At 54.6% G+C, this 13,579-nt stretch overlaps 6 protein-coding genes across 6 annotated transcripts; 2 read left to right on the top strand and 4 right to left on the bottom strand.

The window, feature by feature from the left end:
- Positions 1-361: 361 nt before the first annotated feature.
- GMORB2_6894 (Shwachman-Bodian-Diamond syndrome (SBDS) protein) lies at positions 362-848 on the bottom strand (the record flags this gene model as incomplete). Its single annotated transcript, XM_035468860.1, has 3 exons — positions 362-418; positions 483-606; positions 685-848. The coding sequence occupies 3 exons, from the start codon at positions 846-848 to the stop codon at positions 362-364; spliced, it is 345 nt and encodes a 114-aa protein (XP_035321240.1).
- Positions 849-1,618: 770 nt separating this feature from the next.
- GMORB2_6893 (uncharacterized protein) lies at positions 1,619-2,161 on the bottom strand (the record flags this gene model as incomplete). Its single annotated transcript, XM_035468859.1, has 1 exon — positions 1,619-2,161. One exon carries the CDS (start codon positions 2,159-2,161, stop codon positions 1,619-1,621), a length of 543 nt encoding a protein of 180 aa, XP_035321239.1.
- A 566-nt stretch (positions 2,162-2,727) lies between these two features.
- On the bottom strand, positions 2,728-3,926 carry GMORB2_6892 (RhoGEF domain; the record flags this gene model as incomplete). The annotated part of the gene is made up of 3 exons (XM_035468858.1): positions 2,728-3,009; positions 3,347-3,547; positions 3,615-3,926. 3 exons carry the CDS (start codon positions 3,924-3,926, stop codon positions 2,728-2,730), a joined length of 795 nt encoding a protein of 264 aa, XP_035321238.1.
- A 2,286-nt stretch (positions 3,927-6,212) lies between these two features.
- GMORB2_6891 (uncharacterized protein) lies at positions 6,213-9,436 on the top strand (the record flags this gene model as incomplete). The annotated part of the gene is made up of 4 exons (XM_035468857.1): positions 6,213-6,330; positions 6,409-6,566; positions 6,636-9,262; positions 9,346-9,436. 4 exons carry the CDS (start codon positions 6,213-6,215, stop codon positions 9,434-9,436), a joined length of 2,994 nt encoding a protein of 997 aa, XP_035321237.1.
- Positions 9,437-10,024: 588 nt separating this feature from the next.
- On the bottom strand, positions 10,025-10,751 carry GMORB2_6890 (20S proteasome subunit beta 3; the record flags this gene model as incomplete). Its single annotated transcript, XM_035468856.1, has 2 exons — positions 10,025-10,168; positions 10,302-10,751. Coding segments are annotated over 2 exons (594 nt in total), but the record flags the coding sequence as incomplete, so codon positions are not given.
- Positions 10,752-11,884: 1,133 nt separating this feature from the next.
- On the top strand, positions 11,885-13,486 carry GMORB2_6889 (uncharacterized protein; the record flags this gene model as incomplete). The annotated part of the gene is made up of 2 exons (XM_035468855.1): positions 11,885-12,021; positions 12,112-13,486. The coding sequence occupies 2 exons, from the start codon at positions 11,885-11,887 to the stop codon at positions 13,484-13,486; spliced, it is 1,512 nt and encodes a 503-aa protein (XP_035321235.1).
- Positions 13,487-13,579: the final 93 nt, after the last annotated feature.

Here is a 13,579-nt window from a genome sequence, read left to right as displayed (position 1 = left end):
CCACATGCAAAGGAACACGCTGCTAGGGAAATATAATTCTTTGATTTGTTTTTTTGTCTTGGTTTTTTTTTCCGGGTGTGTTCAATCAGATTTGCCTCTTTGCTGCATTGAGACTGTTGTGATGGTACACTGCATAGCGTCAATCTCACCTTGACTGCTCCGGGGGAATTCTTTTCTGATCCCTTGGACGAAAGGTATATTGCAGCTGCCCAAGAAATAAGGGAGTTCTGAAATAAGTCCTCCGCAGATATCATGATATGTACGTCATCGTAGGAAACTTCCAAGCAAATCGCTGTTCCGTCTACCCCCTCCTTCTAGGGAATCACTCAGAAGGTAGCCTCGGGCTCACGGAGAAGTATATTTACTTGACCCTCATGGAGCTCATGGAATCATTGGAGTTTCCTTGGCGACCGGGCATCTAAACACGGGTTAGCCAGCCAGTGCGAATTGGCAAGAGGGGTAGAGCGTAGCATCATGCTTACATCGACCGTCTGGAGGGTGCCATTCTTCAGGATGAACTTGATCGCCTCCTCCTCGTCCTCCGTGTTGAACTCGGATGAGAGAATGTTCCTGGGTGCTGTGTCGTACTGGCCTTGAGCTCCTTGCCTGTTGTACTGTCAGTATCCTGCTCGAATGTTTTTAGAAGACTTAGGCTTTCTTCCGGAGGAGCGGTAAAAGACTCACTTGTGCGTCACAAATACCTTGAAGGTCGAAACAAAGTGAGCGAGTGGGATGCTCGAATCATGTGTCCACTTCTTGTACGCTTCGGTGTCGTCGACAAAGACAAGGAAGTCGTCACTGCTTCCCTTGTAGTGAATCTTGTTCTGGGTGCCCTCGCCGCGCGTCATCTCGAATAGCTGGTGTGGGAAGTTGGGATAGTGTCGCGTGATGCTGTGCTGAGCCGAGATTCGTTTGTATACTTGGCCGTGCTTGGTAGTACGCTGTTGCTGTTTGATGAGCAACAAGAGCAGTAATTTGGTGGTAATGTATGTAGTCAAGTATGCGTGGAAAAAGTGAGCAATGAGAAGATGAAAAAAAAAACAAAATCTGAACGCACCCGGAAATGAGGAGGTCTTTATAAAAAAGAGGGAGGAGCAGCTCTCGTGGTCGTCAACGAACGTAATACGTCATAGCAGCTGCGTGTACAGTGCCAAACACTAACAAGCTTCTCCGCGTTTCCTTCTTTACGTAGCTCTTACCCACATTCCTCACCCACTCACGCAATCAATCGGCATATTACTCTACCTTTCTAAACCTTTCTTTTTACGGTGCCAACTGTTTGCCAACTGCCAAGAGAAGTGTGCACAGCCGGAGGTATCATCACTCTCGAGTCCCATGCCAGCTGGTGCCTGGATATTCAGGTCCCTTCAACATCGGCCCCAACTGTTCCACGTCGGCTACGTCACTTGCGCCATCAGTTTGCCGGATCAGTCGTCATAATGTATATCGTATTCTGTCCTTGTGATGTTTCTATAGGAGCTTCTGTTACCTACTTGTACCTTCTATCGCCTGTCTTTGGTAGCGCACACATGCAAGCATGCAAACATGACCTCCAACAATTAATTACATCTCTATGCAATCGAGCTTAGCTCCAGAATAGCCAGACTATCCATCACCTCTATCGAAACAAGCCCCGGAAACCATGATGTCCCTTCCCCTCGCTTTTGAGCGTGACCATCTTCGTCCATCGGCTCGGCTCCTTGGGCTGCGAACCATTGCACCCATCGCCATCCCTAGCCTCGTCTGTCCTTCTGCCCTCTGGAGACAGGCCCAGTAGCTCGGCTGGCGTCGGACTTTCCGTACCATCAGCCGGGGAGACCTTGTGCAGCGAAATCATATGATCTGGGCGTGAACTGGTCAGGCCGCCATCACTCGACAGCGGTTGCTCACCCGAGGGCCCGAGGAATGTCGACGGCTGCAGTCTCGGTCTTTTCGTGGTTCGAGACCTGGCCACCGTTGAGCTCCTCAGATAGCTGGCGAGACCCGCCTTGAGCGTCAGGTCATGGTCGGCCTCGCCATCGTCACAAATTTCCAAGCGAGAAGTATGGTGCCCATTCCAGGCTGCCCCTCTCGTTCTGCGTCGCAGACTGCCAGGTCCCTTGCTAAACGAGCCGCTCACACTTGCTGTGCTGAGTTTCCTCATCAACGAGGGGCGCCCCATGTGCTCACCTCGAACTTTGGTGCCGACCGCTGTTAAATGCGGTATCTCGTGGCTCCATACATCTGCCAGAGCACTCTCGAGTCTTGTTCGTTCTGCGAGTGTTGGTGCTATGTCTGAGATATGTGAGCCGCCAACTTTCAGGGATCGTGATCGAGTGATTGTCGGGCTTTCGGAAGCACGACTCGATGCATAGTTCGCCTTGTCAGTATTCTCCAACTCTACCGGGAACTCAGGACAGGCTGTGCTTCCAGGGCTGGAGTTTTCGACCGAAGCTTCACATGGAGATCGCTGGAGTTAGCTCGGAATGCAGGCAGTTGAGGGTGTGTGGTGATGACGTTACCTTGTCCCTGAGCAGCACGCCCTAGGCTTCTTATCCCCAGAGCCGGAGCGATGAAGCTCTGTCGACTGGACTCCATTCGAGGTTGACCGAGATGCGCACGCCATGCCATTTCCTCCTCGCGGGACCAAGCCCTCATAGCAAATTCGTACCATTCGTCGTTGTATAGAAATGTAATCTTCCAGGAAAATGGAGTCTCGTGATGCTGCATACCTGTGCACGTCATCTGTCAGAAGCCGGCCGTCGCAGCGGTACCCCTGCGTAGGTCGAACTCACCCGGTTGGTTTAGAGAATTCTTAATCCTGGCCCCATCAAGATCTATACAGGCCATGATGGTGTAAATGGGGTCAGCCTTTCCAGCAGTCGCAAGACAGAGGACTTGTTCATAAAGGAGGCAAATCATGTGCTGTCCCTTGACTTGCCCGCCCGATTGCCAAGTTACATGGAGGGCACCGCAGAGTTGAATCCGACCATACGAACGTATTTGGTTTCTTGCCACCGCATCGAGCTTCTGTAGATATGTCAGACTTGAACCGCAATCGACCTTGGGTACACAAGGAAGGCGCAGACTCACTCGCTGGGAGAAGACAAGGCGGTCCTGCAAAAGCCACGTCTTCTGCAAGGTATCTCGAACGCTGAGGTCGTCTGTCGCTTGGTTGATCTCGGCAGTAGCTTCCCGGAGCCTCTCAAGGGTTGTCTCGACCTCCATGTGCGAGTTGGGGCAATCCGTTACCGCAGTGCATTTTAGAAGCTCTGAGAACATGAGAGGATATTTGCAGATTCTCTGTATTGGCTAATAGGCGGTGAGATTACCAAATCCCAGAGAGGGGCGGGAGTCGCTGACGCACCTTTATGACAAGATCGCCGAGGGTGGAGGACTTCTTGGATGCATGCAGATAACGTCTGGCTGATCCAACAGTCAATGCCAGCGCCTCCAGGCCATTCCGGAAGGATTCCCACTCGGGCACACCGGCAGACGCCATGGCAATATCTGCCGCCATCATCTCATACTTCGCCCCATACTCCTTATATACGAAAAACCTGCTCATCTGGAGGCTTGATAGTCAGCCAGGATACCCGTCCGTGAATCGAACAGGATGATAGTCGTGATGTTACCCTTTTGCCAAATATCCTGGCCACAGCAGCGGCAAGCTGAGGATCGGCAAGAGCATCTGGTTCTTCCAAGGCGGAGTAGTGGATGTTCTCGTCCTCTGGTACAGCATCAAGACTCCTCCATCGGCGGTGTGTGTGGGCTTTTCTCCGGAGCTGGATACTGGGAAACCTGGACGCGGCGGGCACTTCGAATTGGGACGGGCCCAGATACGGTACCAGGCGATTCAGCTCGTCAAGGATCTCCTCATGAAGCGCGACTATCTCTGCCAGGTTTCTCTTGATTGAGTCTCGAAGACCAGGCGTCTGCCGTGTCATGGATGCCAAAAGGGTAATGTATATCTTATGTGCACGTTATTCCTCAGCATAAAGCGTTATATGGGCAGGGGATCTGTGCCTTACACTGTTGAGAAAGCGAACGTCCGAAATGTAGCCCTCCTCTGTCGTGATGATCTCACTCAAGACGCGGCGACGTTGCAGGGCCCGTTCAACAGCAGCTCCGTCAAGCCTCGGCTGTTTTTCCGCGATACCGCTGTCTTCGGACAGCCTCGCAGAGCGGGATTCGGCCCTGCTTCCGCGGTCCGTTCTGGAAGGACCTCGTGACGGAGCATCCCTACCTAGAGACCGGGACACACTACTGACACTGGCAAGGCTGACGGTGGCGCTTCGAACTGCTGCAACAAAGCCCGAGGAAGATCCGGCTGATGACTCTTGTGTTCCAATGAGTTCGCCCGAGAGGCCCGCACCGTCTAAACCTCCTGAGTTGGGATGGTTCAATGAAAACTGACTATTCTGGCGCGTCACGGAACGGCGATGAGAAGCGTGCCGGTGGAGAGATCTCATCCATCTAGTGAAGGGCCCTCTCGGACGGGCGACAACGGCACTAGACAGGGGCCCTTTCCTCGTAGTCTGGATTGTGACATCTCTCTGGTCTACGGACAATCCCTGAACGAGAGGCATATATCCTTGGCTGGAACTGCGCTCTCGATTGGTAGCTTCAGAAGCATCCGAGGCGCCCGTGAACAAGTAGCAATGTTCATTGTCTGTGTCGTCTTTCTGATGAAGTATGGAATCGAACGATGTAGCATCAGCACAAGCGCGACCCTCGTGGGTTCTGTGCGCGATAACGGAGTCATGAACAGAGACGGCAGGGGAACTGCCCCATAAGTGATCCCTAGGTGTACCAACACCGTGATAATCTAACGATGCAGCCACGGCGAGGGCCATCCTGATGGCGGTCTTGTCGGAATGAGAGGGGTGCAGGCAGGCGCAGAACGGGGCTCTGTATATCGAAAGGAATATTGATGACGTTGAGGGGCCATCGTGGATGTAGCGGTCACAACGAGAACAGATGGATATGCCGGTGATGTGAATGCAAAGAATACTGAGCCATGGTGGCAAGTGCAGGCGGCTGGCAGCTGCCGCGATACCACGGATGGGCACTTTCTACGTAGATACGGGAGTAATGTAGTTACTATATAATACTATCGCCGCTGACGGGCACTAGCGGTAGTAATAGAGATGGTTCTCTCAAGCTAGCTATTCATCAATAGCCTTTCCATGGTAGAGGCCATGATCGTAGTGATGATGCACCGATACTGCTTGGATTCGACAAAACTCGTCGTTACGATGTAATGGGAGTGGTTGGTGGCATACTGGAGCAGGCGTACGGAGCACATAGTCCGTACATACATATACGATTATATACAGATGATACTCGCACACTGCTGAATTATACTAAAGCCTATCGGGCAAGGCACTTAATTGTCATTGGCTTACACATACTCGTAGTGCGTGCACGCGCTGCAGAGCGAATGCGCTCCACGGAGTAGTGGTAGCCTGTAGGGAAGTGTCGAATCCCTGGAGCTGCAGGGAGGTGGACAAAAAAGAAGCAGAGACGTCGATATATGTAGACGGTGCGGAGCACTGATAAGCGCCGGTATCAACAGTAGTTGGTAGCGGCAGTACACAGTATGAATCGTACAGTCCCCAGGACAAGGAATACAACCCCGCGACGCGGACCTGTCTGCTTTCTTTTTCGACGGGTTCTGTTCCGTACTGGTAGGGTAGCATTACACCGTATGGACGCCGTAGTGGCCAGTGCTAACGCCAATGGTGATAAGCGATAGTGGCTATAACGCCTGAAAAGGTACTATTTACACTCTTTGGGTGGCATCTGAACACGTTGAGCTTTTTGGCCCATATCTCGACCGAGGCTGCTACCCACGATATTATTGCTGCACACGGAACAAGCTGCCACCATACCTGGGGAAGTTGTGGACTCTGCTTCTACTCCAGGCCCTTATCTTCTCTCCTGTTGGTTCCTATCCACTCTGGTCGACTGGGTTCTGACAAATCGTCCTAAACAGTGCGTCCGTCGTATGCCCACTCGCCACTGACCATTATTACGTCCCCAACTCCACCTTGCGCCGTATACCCTTCTGGCCTCGCGCGCGCCTTCGTTTTTTTCACCTTCTTCTTCTTCACACCTACTCTTCTGCCTCTTGCCTAGGCGCCTTCTTTCCTACCGACTGGCTTGCTCCCTCTCAACTACTGCATATAAAGTCCGTCTTCTTCAGGTTTCGTTCTTCGCCATCCGCCGCCATGGAGTCCGCCTTTGCGCGCCCCATTGAGCAGGTGCTGTCTACCTTTGACGTTGAGTCGGATGCCGGCTTGACTGATGCCCAGGTGGTCGATCTGCGCCAGAAGCACGGAAGCAACTGTATGTTTTCCTTGCCCTTCTCCCAGTGTCCCGGCGCTGCTCCGTCGCCAATCGCTAACTCATTTTTGTGCCCCGCAGCCATTCCCGAGGAACCTCCGACCCCCATCTGGGAGCTCATCCTTGAGCAATTCAAGGACCAGCTTGTTATCATTCTACTCGGATCCGCTGTGGTGTCGTTTGCCCTGGCCCTGTTTGAGGATGAGGGTGGCTGGAGCGCCTTTGTCGACCCTGCCGTGGTATGTCCGCAGACTCTCAACGCACGCACTTCTAGAGAAACCAGTTCGCTGACATGGCCGAAACAATAGATCCTCACCATCCTCATCCTAAACGCCGTCGTCGGAGTCTCCCAGGAGAGCAGCGCCGAAAAGGCCATTGCCGCTCTTCAAGAATACTCGGCCAACGAGGCCAACGTCGTTCGCAATGGTGGCCACATCTCCCGTGTCAAGGCCGACGACCTCGTCCCTGGTGACATCGTTGCCGTCGCCGCTGGTGACCGTATCCCCGCCGACTGCCGTGTTATTTCCATTGAGAGCAACAGCTTTGCCGTCGACCAGGCCATTCTCACCGGAGAGAGCGAGAGCATCCGCAAGGATGCCGACGCCGTTATCGCTGATGAGAAGGCTGTCCTCCAGGACCAGACCAACATGCTCTTCTCGGGAACCACCGTTGTCACTGGCAGGGCTACGGCTGTCGTGGTCCTCACGGGTTCTAAGACTGCCATCGGAGATATCCACGAGAGTATCACGGCTCAGATCTCGGAGCCCACGCCCCTCAAGCAGAAGCTCAACGACTTTGGCGACAGCCTAGCAAAGGTCATCACCGTCATCTGCGTCCTCGTCTGGCTCATCAACATCCCCAACTTCAACGACCCCAGCCACGGCTCCTACGCCAAGGGCGCCATTTACTACCTCAAGATTGCCGTCTCCCTCGGTGTTGCCGCCATCCCCGAAGGTCTTGCTGTCGTCATCACCACTTGCTTGGCCCTGGGCACCCGCAAGATGGCTGCTAAGAATGCCGTCGTCCGTAGTCTGCCTTCGGTCGAGACGCTGGGCAGCTGCAGCGTCATCTGCTCCGACAAGACGGGAACCCTCACGACTAACCAGATGAGTGTCAACAAGATGGTCTACCTTGATCAGTCGGGCAAGGGCCTGGTGGAGCTCGATGTCGAGGGCACCACTTTTGCTCCCAAGGGAGCCATCTCCATAAATGGGAAGACGATCGAGGAGCCTGTCAAGAGCTCCGAGACTGTCCGCCAGATGATCGAGGTGGCCGCTCTTTGCAACGATGCGCAACTGGCCTACGATGACCGCACCGGCGTCTTCTCCAACATTGGTGAGGCAACCGAGGGTGCTCTTAGGACCCTGGTCGAGAAGGCCGGCCCCTGCGCCCCCGCTGGAACCCCCGCCGCCGACTGTGTCCACTACGCCACTAGCATCTATGAGAAGAATCTACCCCGTCTGTCTACGTACGAGTTCTCCCGCGACAGGAAGAGCATGTCGGTCCTGGTCGATGGCAACAAGACGCAGAAACTCCTCGTCAAGGGTGCTCCCGAGACCCTCATTGATCGCTGCTCCGAGGCCCTCCTGGGACCCGACGGCAAGCGCGTGCGCCTGGATAAGAACATGTCAGAACTCCTGCAGAAGGAGGTTGTCGACTACGGCAGAAGTGGTCTTCGTGTGATTGCTCTGGCCAGCATCGACGATGTATCCGGGAACCCGCTCATCCACTCGGCCCAGTCCACGGAGGAGTACGCCCAGCTTGAGCAGAACATGACCTTCCTCGGCCTCGTCGGTATGCTAGACCCTCCCCGAAAGGAGGTTCCCAGCTCGATTCAGAAGTGCAAGGATGCCGGCATCCGTGTCGTCGTCATCACCGGTGACAACCCTAACACGGCTGAGAGTATCTGCCGCCAGATCGGCGTCTTCTCCAAGGACGAGGACCTCACGGGCAAGAGCTTCACTGGCCGCGACTTCGACAACCTGTCTGACAGCGAGAAGCTCGAGGCGGCCAAGAACGCCTCCCTGTTTTCGCGCGTCGAGCCTGGACACAAGTACAGACTGGTTGAGCTCCTGCAGTCTCTGGGCGAGGTGGTAGCCATGACCGGTGACGGTGTCAACGATGCCCCCGCTCTCAAGAAGGCCGATATTGGAGTTGCCATGGGTTCCGGAACCGACGTGTCCAAGCTGGCAGCCGATATGGTGCTGACGGACAGCAACTTTGCCACGATCGAGTCTGCCATCGAGGAGGGCCGCGCCATCTACAACAACACCCAGCAGTTCATCCGCTATCTGATCTCTTCCAACATTGGCGAGGTCGTGTCGATCTTCCTAACAGCGGCCCTGGGCATGCCCGAGGCCCTGATCCCCGTACAGCTCCTGTGGGTCAACCTGGTGACGGACGGTCTTCCCGCCACGGCCTTGTCCTTCAACCCCCCTGACAACGACATCATGAAGCGTCAGCCCCGTAAGAGGAACGAAGTCCTCATCGGCGGCTGGCTATTCGCCCGTTACCTCATCATTGGCGCGTATGTTGGTGTGGCAACGGTCGCCGGCTACGTCTGGTGGTTCGTGTACAACCCGGAAGGCCCCCAGATCACGTTCCACCACCTCATGCGCTTTCACCACTGCTCCACCGACTTTCCCGAGATCGGCTGCTCCATGTTCTCTGACGACATGGCCAAGGCCGCATCCACCGTCTCCCTGTCCATCCTTGTCGTCATCGAGATGTTCAACGCCATGAACGCCCTGTCTTCGAGCGAGTCTCTACTCACCTTTCCCCTATGGAAGAACATGATGCTCGTCTACGCTATCGTCCTCTCTATGGCCTTGCACTTTGCCCTTCTCTACATCCCCTTCCTGCAGACCCTCTTCTCCATCGTCCCTCTCGGAGTTACCGAGTGGAAGGCTGTAGTGACCATCAGTGCTCCCGTCATGTACGCCACCCCCCTCTTCCTCCCGTCCTCTTCCATCATCTTATCCTTCCCTCTCTCTGATGCAAAAACTAACAATCTCATAGTCTCCTTGACGAGGTACTCAAGTTCTTTGAGAGGCATTTCTTTACGCAAAAGCCGACGAACAATGACGCCCAGGTCAAGAAGAACCAATAACAGTTGCATTGGGCATGGTTCAAATGTGACCAAGAGGATGATGATAAGACCAAGAACAGTCTAGGAACTTGAAGGGGAAAGGAAAGGAATGAAAAGGGGAGCTGGGAAAAAGAGGGGTTTAAAAATAAACAATTAACGAAACGTTTCTGCTGAATCAGACAGATTCATGCACGGCAGATTTATTATTAGATGGCTGTAGACCGGGGAAAAGGAAGCATATATCCATGTACCATTGCATCTATAAAAAGACATCAATTTTCTCATACCTCGGACCCGACACATCCAGACGACGACGGTGTGAGTGGTTTTAAGAGTAAGAAAGACTCAATATACACTGCATAAACATCTCACAGAAGGCATGCCGAATGTGGTCAGGTACCATAATAAATCACGAGGGAAAGCGCTGTGCAGTCATGGGAACGAGTAGTTGAAGCAATCAATACATTATTCATTCACGTCTCAGTCCACGATAGAAGGCATCAGGCGATTGCTATGGCCTCTGTGCAAGCCGCACTCTCTAAGCAGCAAGTAGAAAGCCAAACGCAAAGATATCCCAGCCTAGCCCTGTGTGACCTCCCTTTTATGTGCTTAGTCCTGCCTGCCCTTGAGTAACCTCTTGGTGACCTTGTCCTTCTCGATGATGTAGACGTGGGCACCCCAACCGGAGAGGGCATCGCGGTCAACGGCGTTGAGGAGAGATTGGGAGATGGTTTCGAACAGAGCATCGGGTTCCTGCGGGGTGGGGGCATGGGTTGTCAGCAATGCGTTTTTTCCGTCGAGGATAAGTAAGGCAAGGGGAAAGAAAAAGGAAAAGGGAGAGAGAAGAGGCAGAAGAGCGAGGATAAAGGGAGGGGAAGAAAATTACCAGATCAGGCTCCCAGAGACCCTCGCACATTCCAAACAGCTGCTCCGAGGCGGTACCAGCGACGATAAAGTCCTTTGCAAAGTCGATGCAGCCTATGCTGTCGAAGCCGCAGATGAAGGGCTTCCCGGTGGTGGGGTCGAGGCCGGCTACGACGGGCGAGACGAAGTAGGGGCCGAAGCGGCGCTCGTACAGCGACGACGAGACGAGGTTGGCAAAGGTGCGGGGGGCGATGGACCTCTCCTCGCGGAGGCGGTACATGTTTGTCTTGTAGCGGAACAGGTCGCTGACGGTGTTGACGTCGGTGGCCAGCCCAGTCAGCCCTAGGAAGACGTCACCATACTGGAAGACCTTGGGGAAGTTGTTCGAGATGGTCAGGGATTGTAAACCCAGACGGAGATCGCAGGCAATGGCCACGCAGTCCTTGCCCACCATGGCAACGCAGGCGCCGCCGTCTTTTGCATCGTGTCAGCCGGACGATCGGTTTGTGTATGTTTGTGTCAATAACGGGACCTCGGAATGGTACGAACTTATGGAAAAGGGAGATGACTGCGGTAAGAGAAAGAGAAGGACGTCAGCATGGCTTCAAGTTCGGCGGACGGAGGGAGGGGGGTTTCTTTACCATGATGACGATGGAGGAGCCGCCAGGCTGCTCACTCCTCTGATTCGGTGGTGGGGAGAGAAGGTAGGGACAAAGAAAGATGGTCTGGATGTATCTCTCTCTATATATACATCTGGTTTTGGAACAGGAGTCCTCTTTCCCGCTTGCCGAATTTCGCGTAAGAGTGGTAGTGGTGTTGAGGGTGACAGAGAGAGCTGAAGTTGTACGCTATGCAGCTTTCCTCCAACCGACGACGGCGCGTTGGGAAGCTCCAGCGGTCATCGGTATGGCTAGTACCTACTCCCACTCTAATCAAGGCAAACACTCAATGGCGTGGCCAGACGTCTGGTCGGAAAAATCCAGAAGGCGTCGCGCCGATTGGCCACTTCCTCAACCCCGCCACTCACAGTGCCTACGAGTCCAAGCTACGGTGGACGAAGGGTCTGGAGCTCTCCATCCCTGCCGCTATTGATCTCGCGAGTAACAGTACAGCGGGCGGGGCACTGCAGAGGGCCATTCTGCTTTGTCTGCTTTGCCCGCTGTAGAGCCTGTAACCTGTAGCCTGTACCTACAAGTACAAAGGCAGTGACGGCATTACCTCACCGTGCCGCTGCCTGCGGAGCCTTCCAGAAAGCTCGCCCCTCCCCCTCTACGAGTAGAGTAAGCAAAACCGCCATACCAACTGAAGAAAAAGAACTACTGTACTATTCGTGCATTTACATTGCTGCTACTCCTTCTACTACTCCTACTACTACTAGTAATACTGGTACTACCTACACCCAGCCCAGTATCAGTGTGAATCACACAAGCCGTCAACTTTAGTACTCAATTCAGTCTCTTGTACGTCTGACCTCCCCTCCATAGCCGGAGGGAAGGGACACGCAGCTACGAGTATAGCTTAGACGGACCCCTCTGTCACTACCACTAAACCACGACCTCGACTTACTCTTCACGTCAGACCCCAAACGGATCAAAGGCGCCCACGATGTCATCGCACGTCGTCGTAATATCTACGGATCTCCGTCGGACTACTGTCAAGGTCACGCCGGGGACATATCTGGCGGATGTGTTGCAACAGGCCTGCACCAAACTTGGCCTCCCGGGAGACAAGTATCTCGTCAAGTGAGTATATAGCATGGCACCACCCGATATCAAGGAAAATCGCACTGCCCAGGAGCACCTGTAGGCTGACTTCTCCCCCTCTGACCATAGGCACAAACAGAAGCAGGTTGACTTGACCATCCCGTTTCGAGCATCCGGGCTCAGCCCCGGCGCCAAGCTCGAGCTCGTCCAGAAGTCCAACACACCATCAGCCATCCAGGTGGCCCTCCAACTGCCGCAGCCCGAGGCCAAGGAGATACCGGGTGGGCGCTTGGTCAAGAAGTTCCCCAGTGACCTCACGCTATGGCAGGTCCTGCGGCAGTTTGAGAGCGGCGACGCCAACGCCGGCCGCAACATCAATATCACGGCGAGGGGCGTGGCCCGCATTGACGCTGGCGCCGGCGGCAGCGGCCAACTCTACTACGAGACGCCCGTCCTCAACATCATGGGCAGGGAGATTTCTACATTTACTGACCTGCAGAAGACTCTTGCCTCCCTGGGGTACAACTCAGGTAACGTTCTGATACGTCTGACCTACAAGACGACGGACCAGACGCTTCACGCCGCCATGGATGAGATTAGCCAGCTCTTCAAGGAGGAGGAGAGAGGAAACACTGCGTCATCAGGTACCCAGAAGACGGATCCTGCACCCCAGCAGCCCACGCCGTCCAAAGAAACCAACGCCCCCGACACGCCCATGGCAGACGCCGAGCCTGCACCAGCGCCGCCCCAAGAGCAAGAGCAAACACAAATAAGCCAAGCCGACGGGGCAGTAGCAGCAGCATCGTCAGCACCATCATCCAATGATCCATACAGTCCCGTGAATGTCTACCTAGCGCCCTCTGGAACAACACCGGCCGCAGCTCTCACCCCAGCCAGTGAGACAGACTTCACGCCCACAGTAGCCCACGCGCAACTGCACCAGGCGCGGCTCTTGGAGAACGCCAAAAACAAGCGCCTCCTCTCAGACCGAGAGCTGGATGAGAAGGCTGCCGCCGAGGAGGCCAAGATTTCGGCCGTCAAGTCGGTGCGCGTCAAGGTGCGCTTCCCCGACAACACCAGCAGCGAGTGGGATGTGGGCCCCTCACACACGGGAGCCTTTTTGTACGCGGCAGTCAGGCACATCATGGCGAAGAGCGACGAGCCCTTCCACCTCGCCCTCCCGGGCGGCAAGTCCGTCATCAAAGACCGGGATGACCGTGGGCCTGAGGACACACTGGTCAGGGGATACAAGATGTCCGGCAGGGTTCTCGTCAACCTCGTGTGGGACGAGGGCGCGAGCGCGGACGCCAGGAAACAACCGTTCCTCAAGTCCCACGTTGCCAGCCAGGGACAGACAGTCAAGGTCCCCGAGGTTCCACAGATTGCCGAAGACGAGGTGGAGGCGCCTGCAGTGGCACAGGTACATGAAGATGGGAAGAAGAAGAGCAGTGGTGAGGGAGGGGCCAAGAAGGTGCCCAAGTGGCTCAAGCTGGGCAAGAAATAGACATGTTTCGAATGTGAGATTTTACGACTAGGTTTTTTTTCGGTTGGGAAAGGCATTGTGACCGGCGTTGGAAGTACCCAAATAATATCTCAA

Source organism: Geosmithia morbida (assembly GCF_012550715.1).
Source record: "Geosmithia morbida isolate 1262 chromosome Unknown scaffold_7, whole genome shotgun sequence".
Classification (NCBI taxonomy): domain Eukaryota; kingdom Fungi; phylum Ascomycota; class Sordariomycetes; order Hypocreales; family Bionectriaceae; genus Geosmithia; species Geosmithia morbida.
Note: the sequence above shows the minus strand (reverse complement) of the source record. Positions and strands in the feature narration are given on the sequence as shown.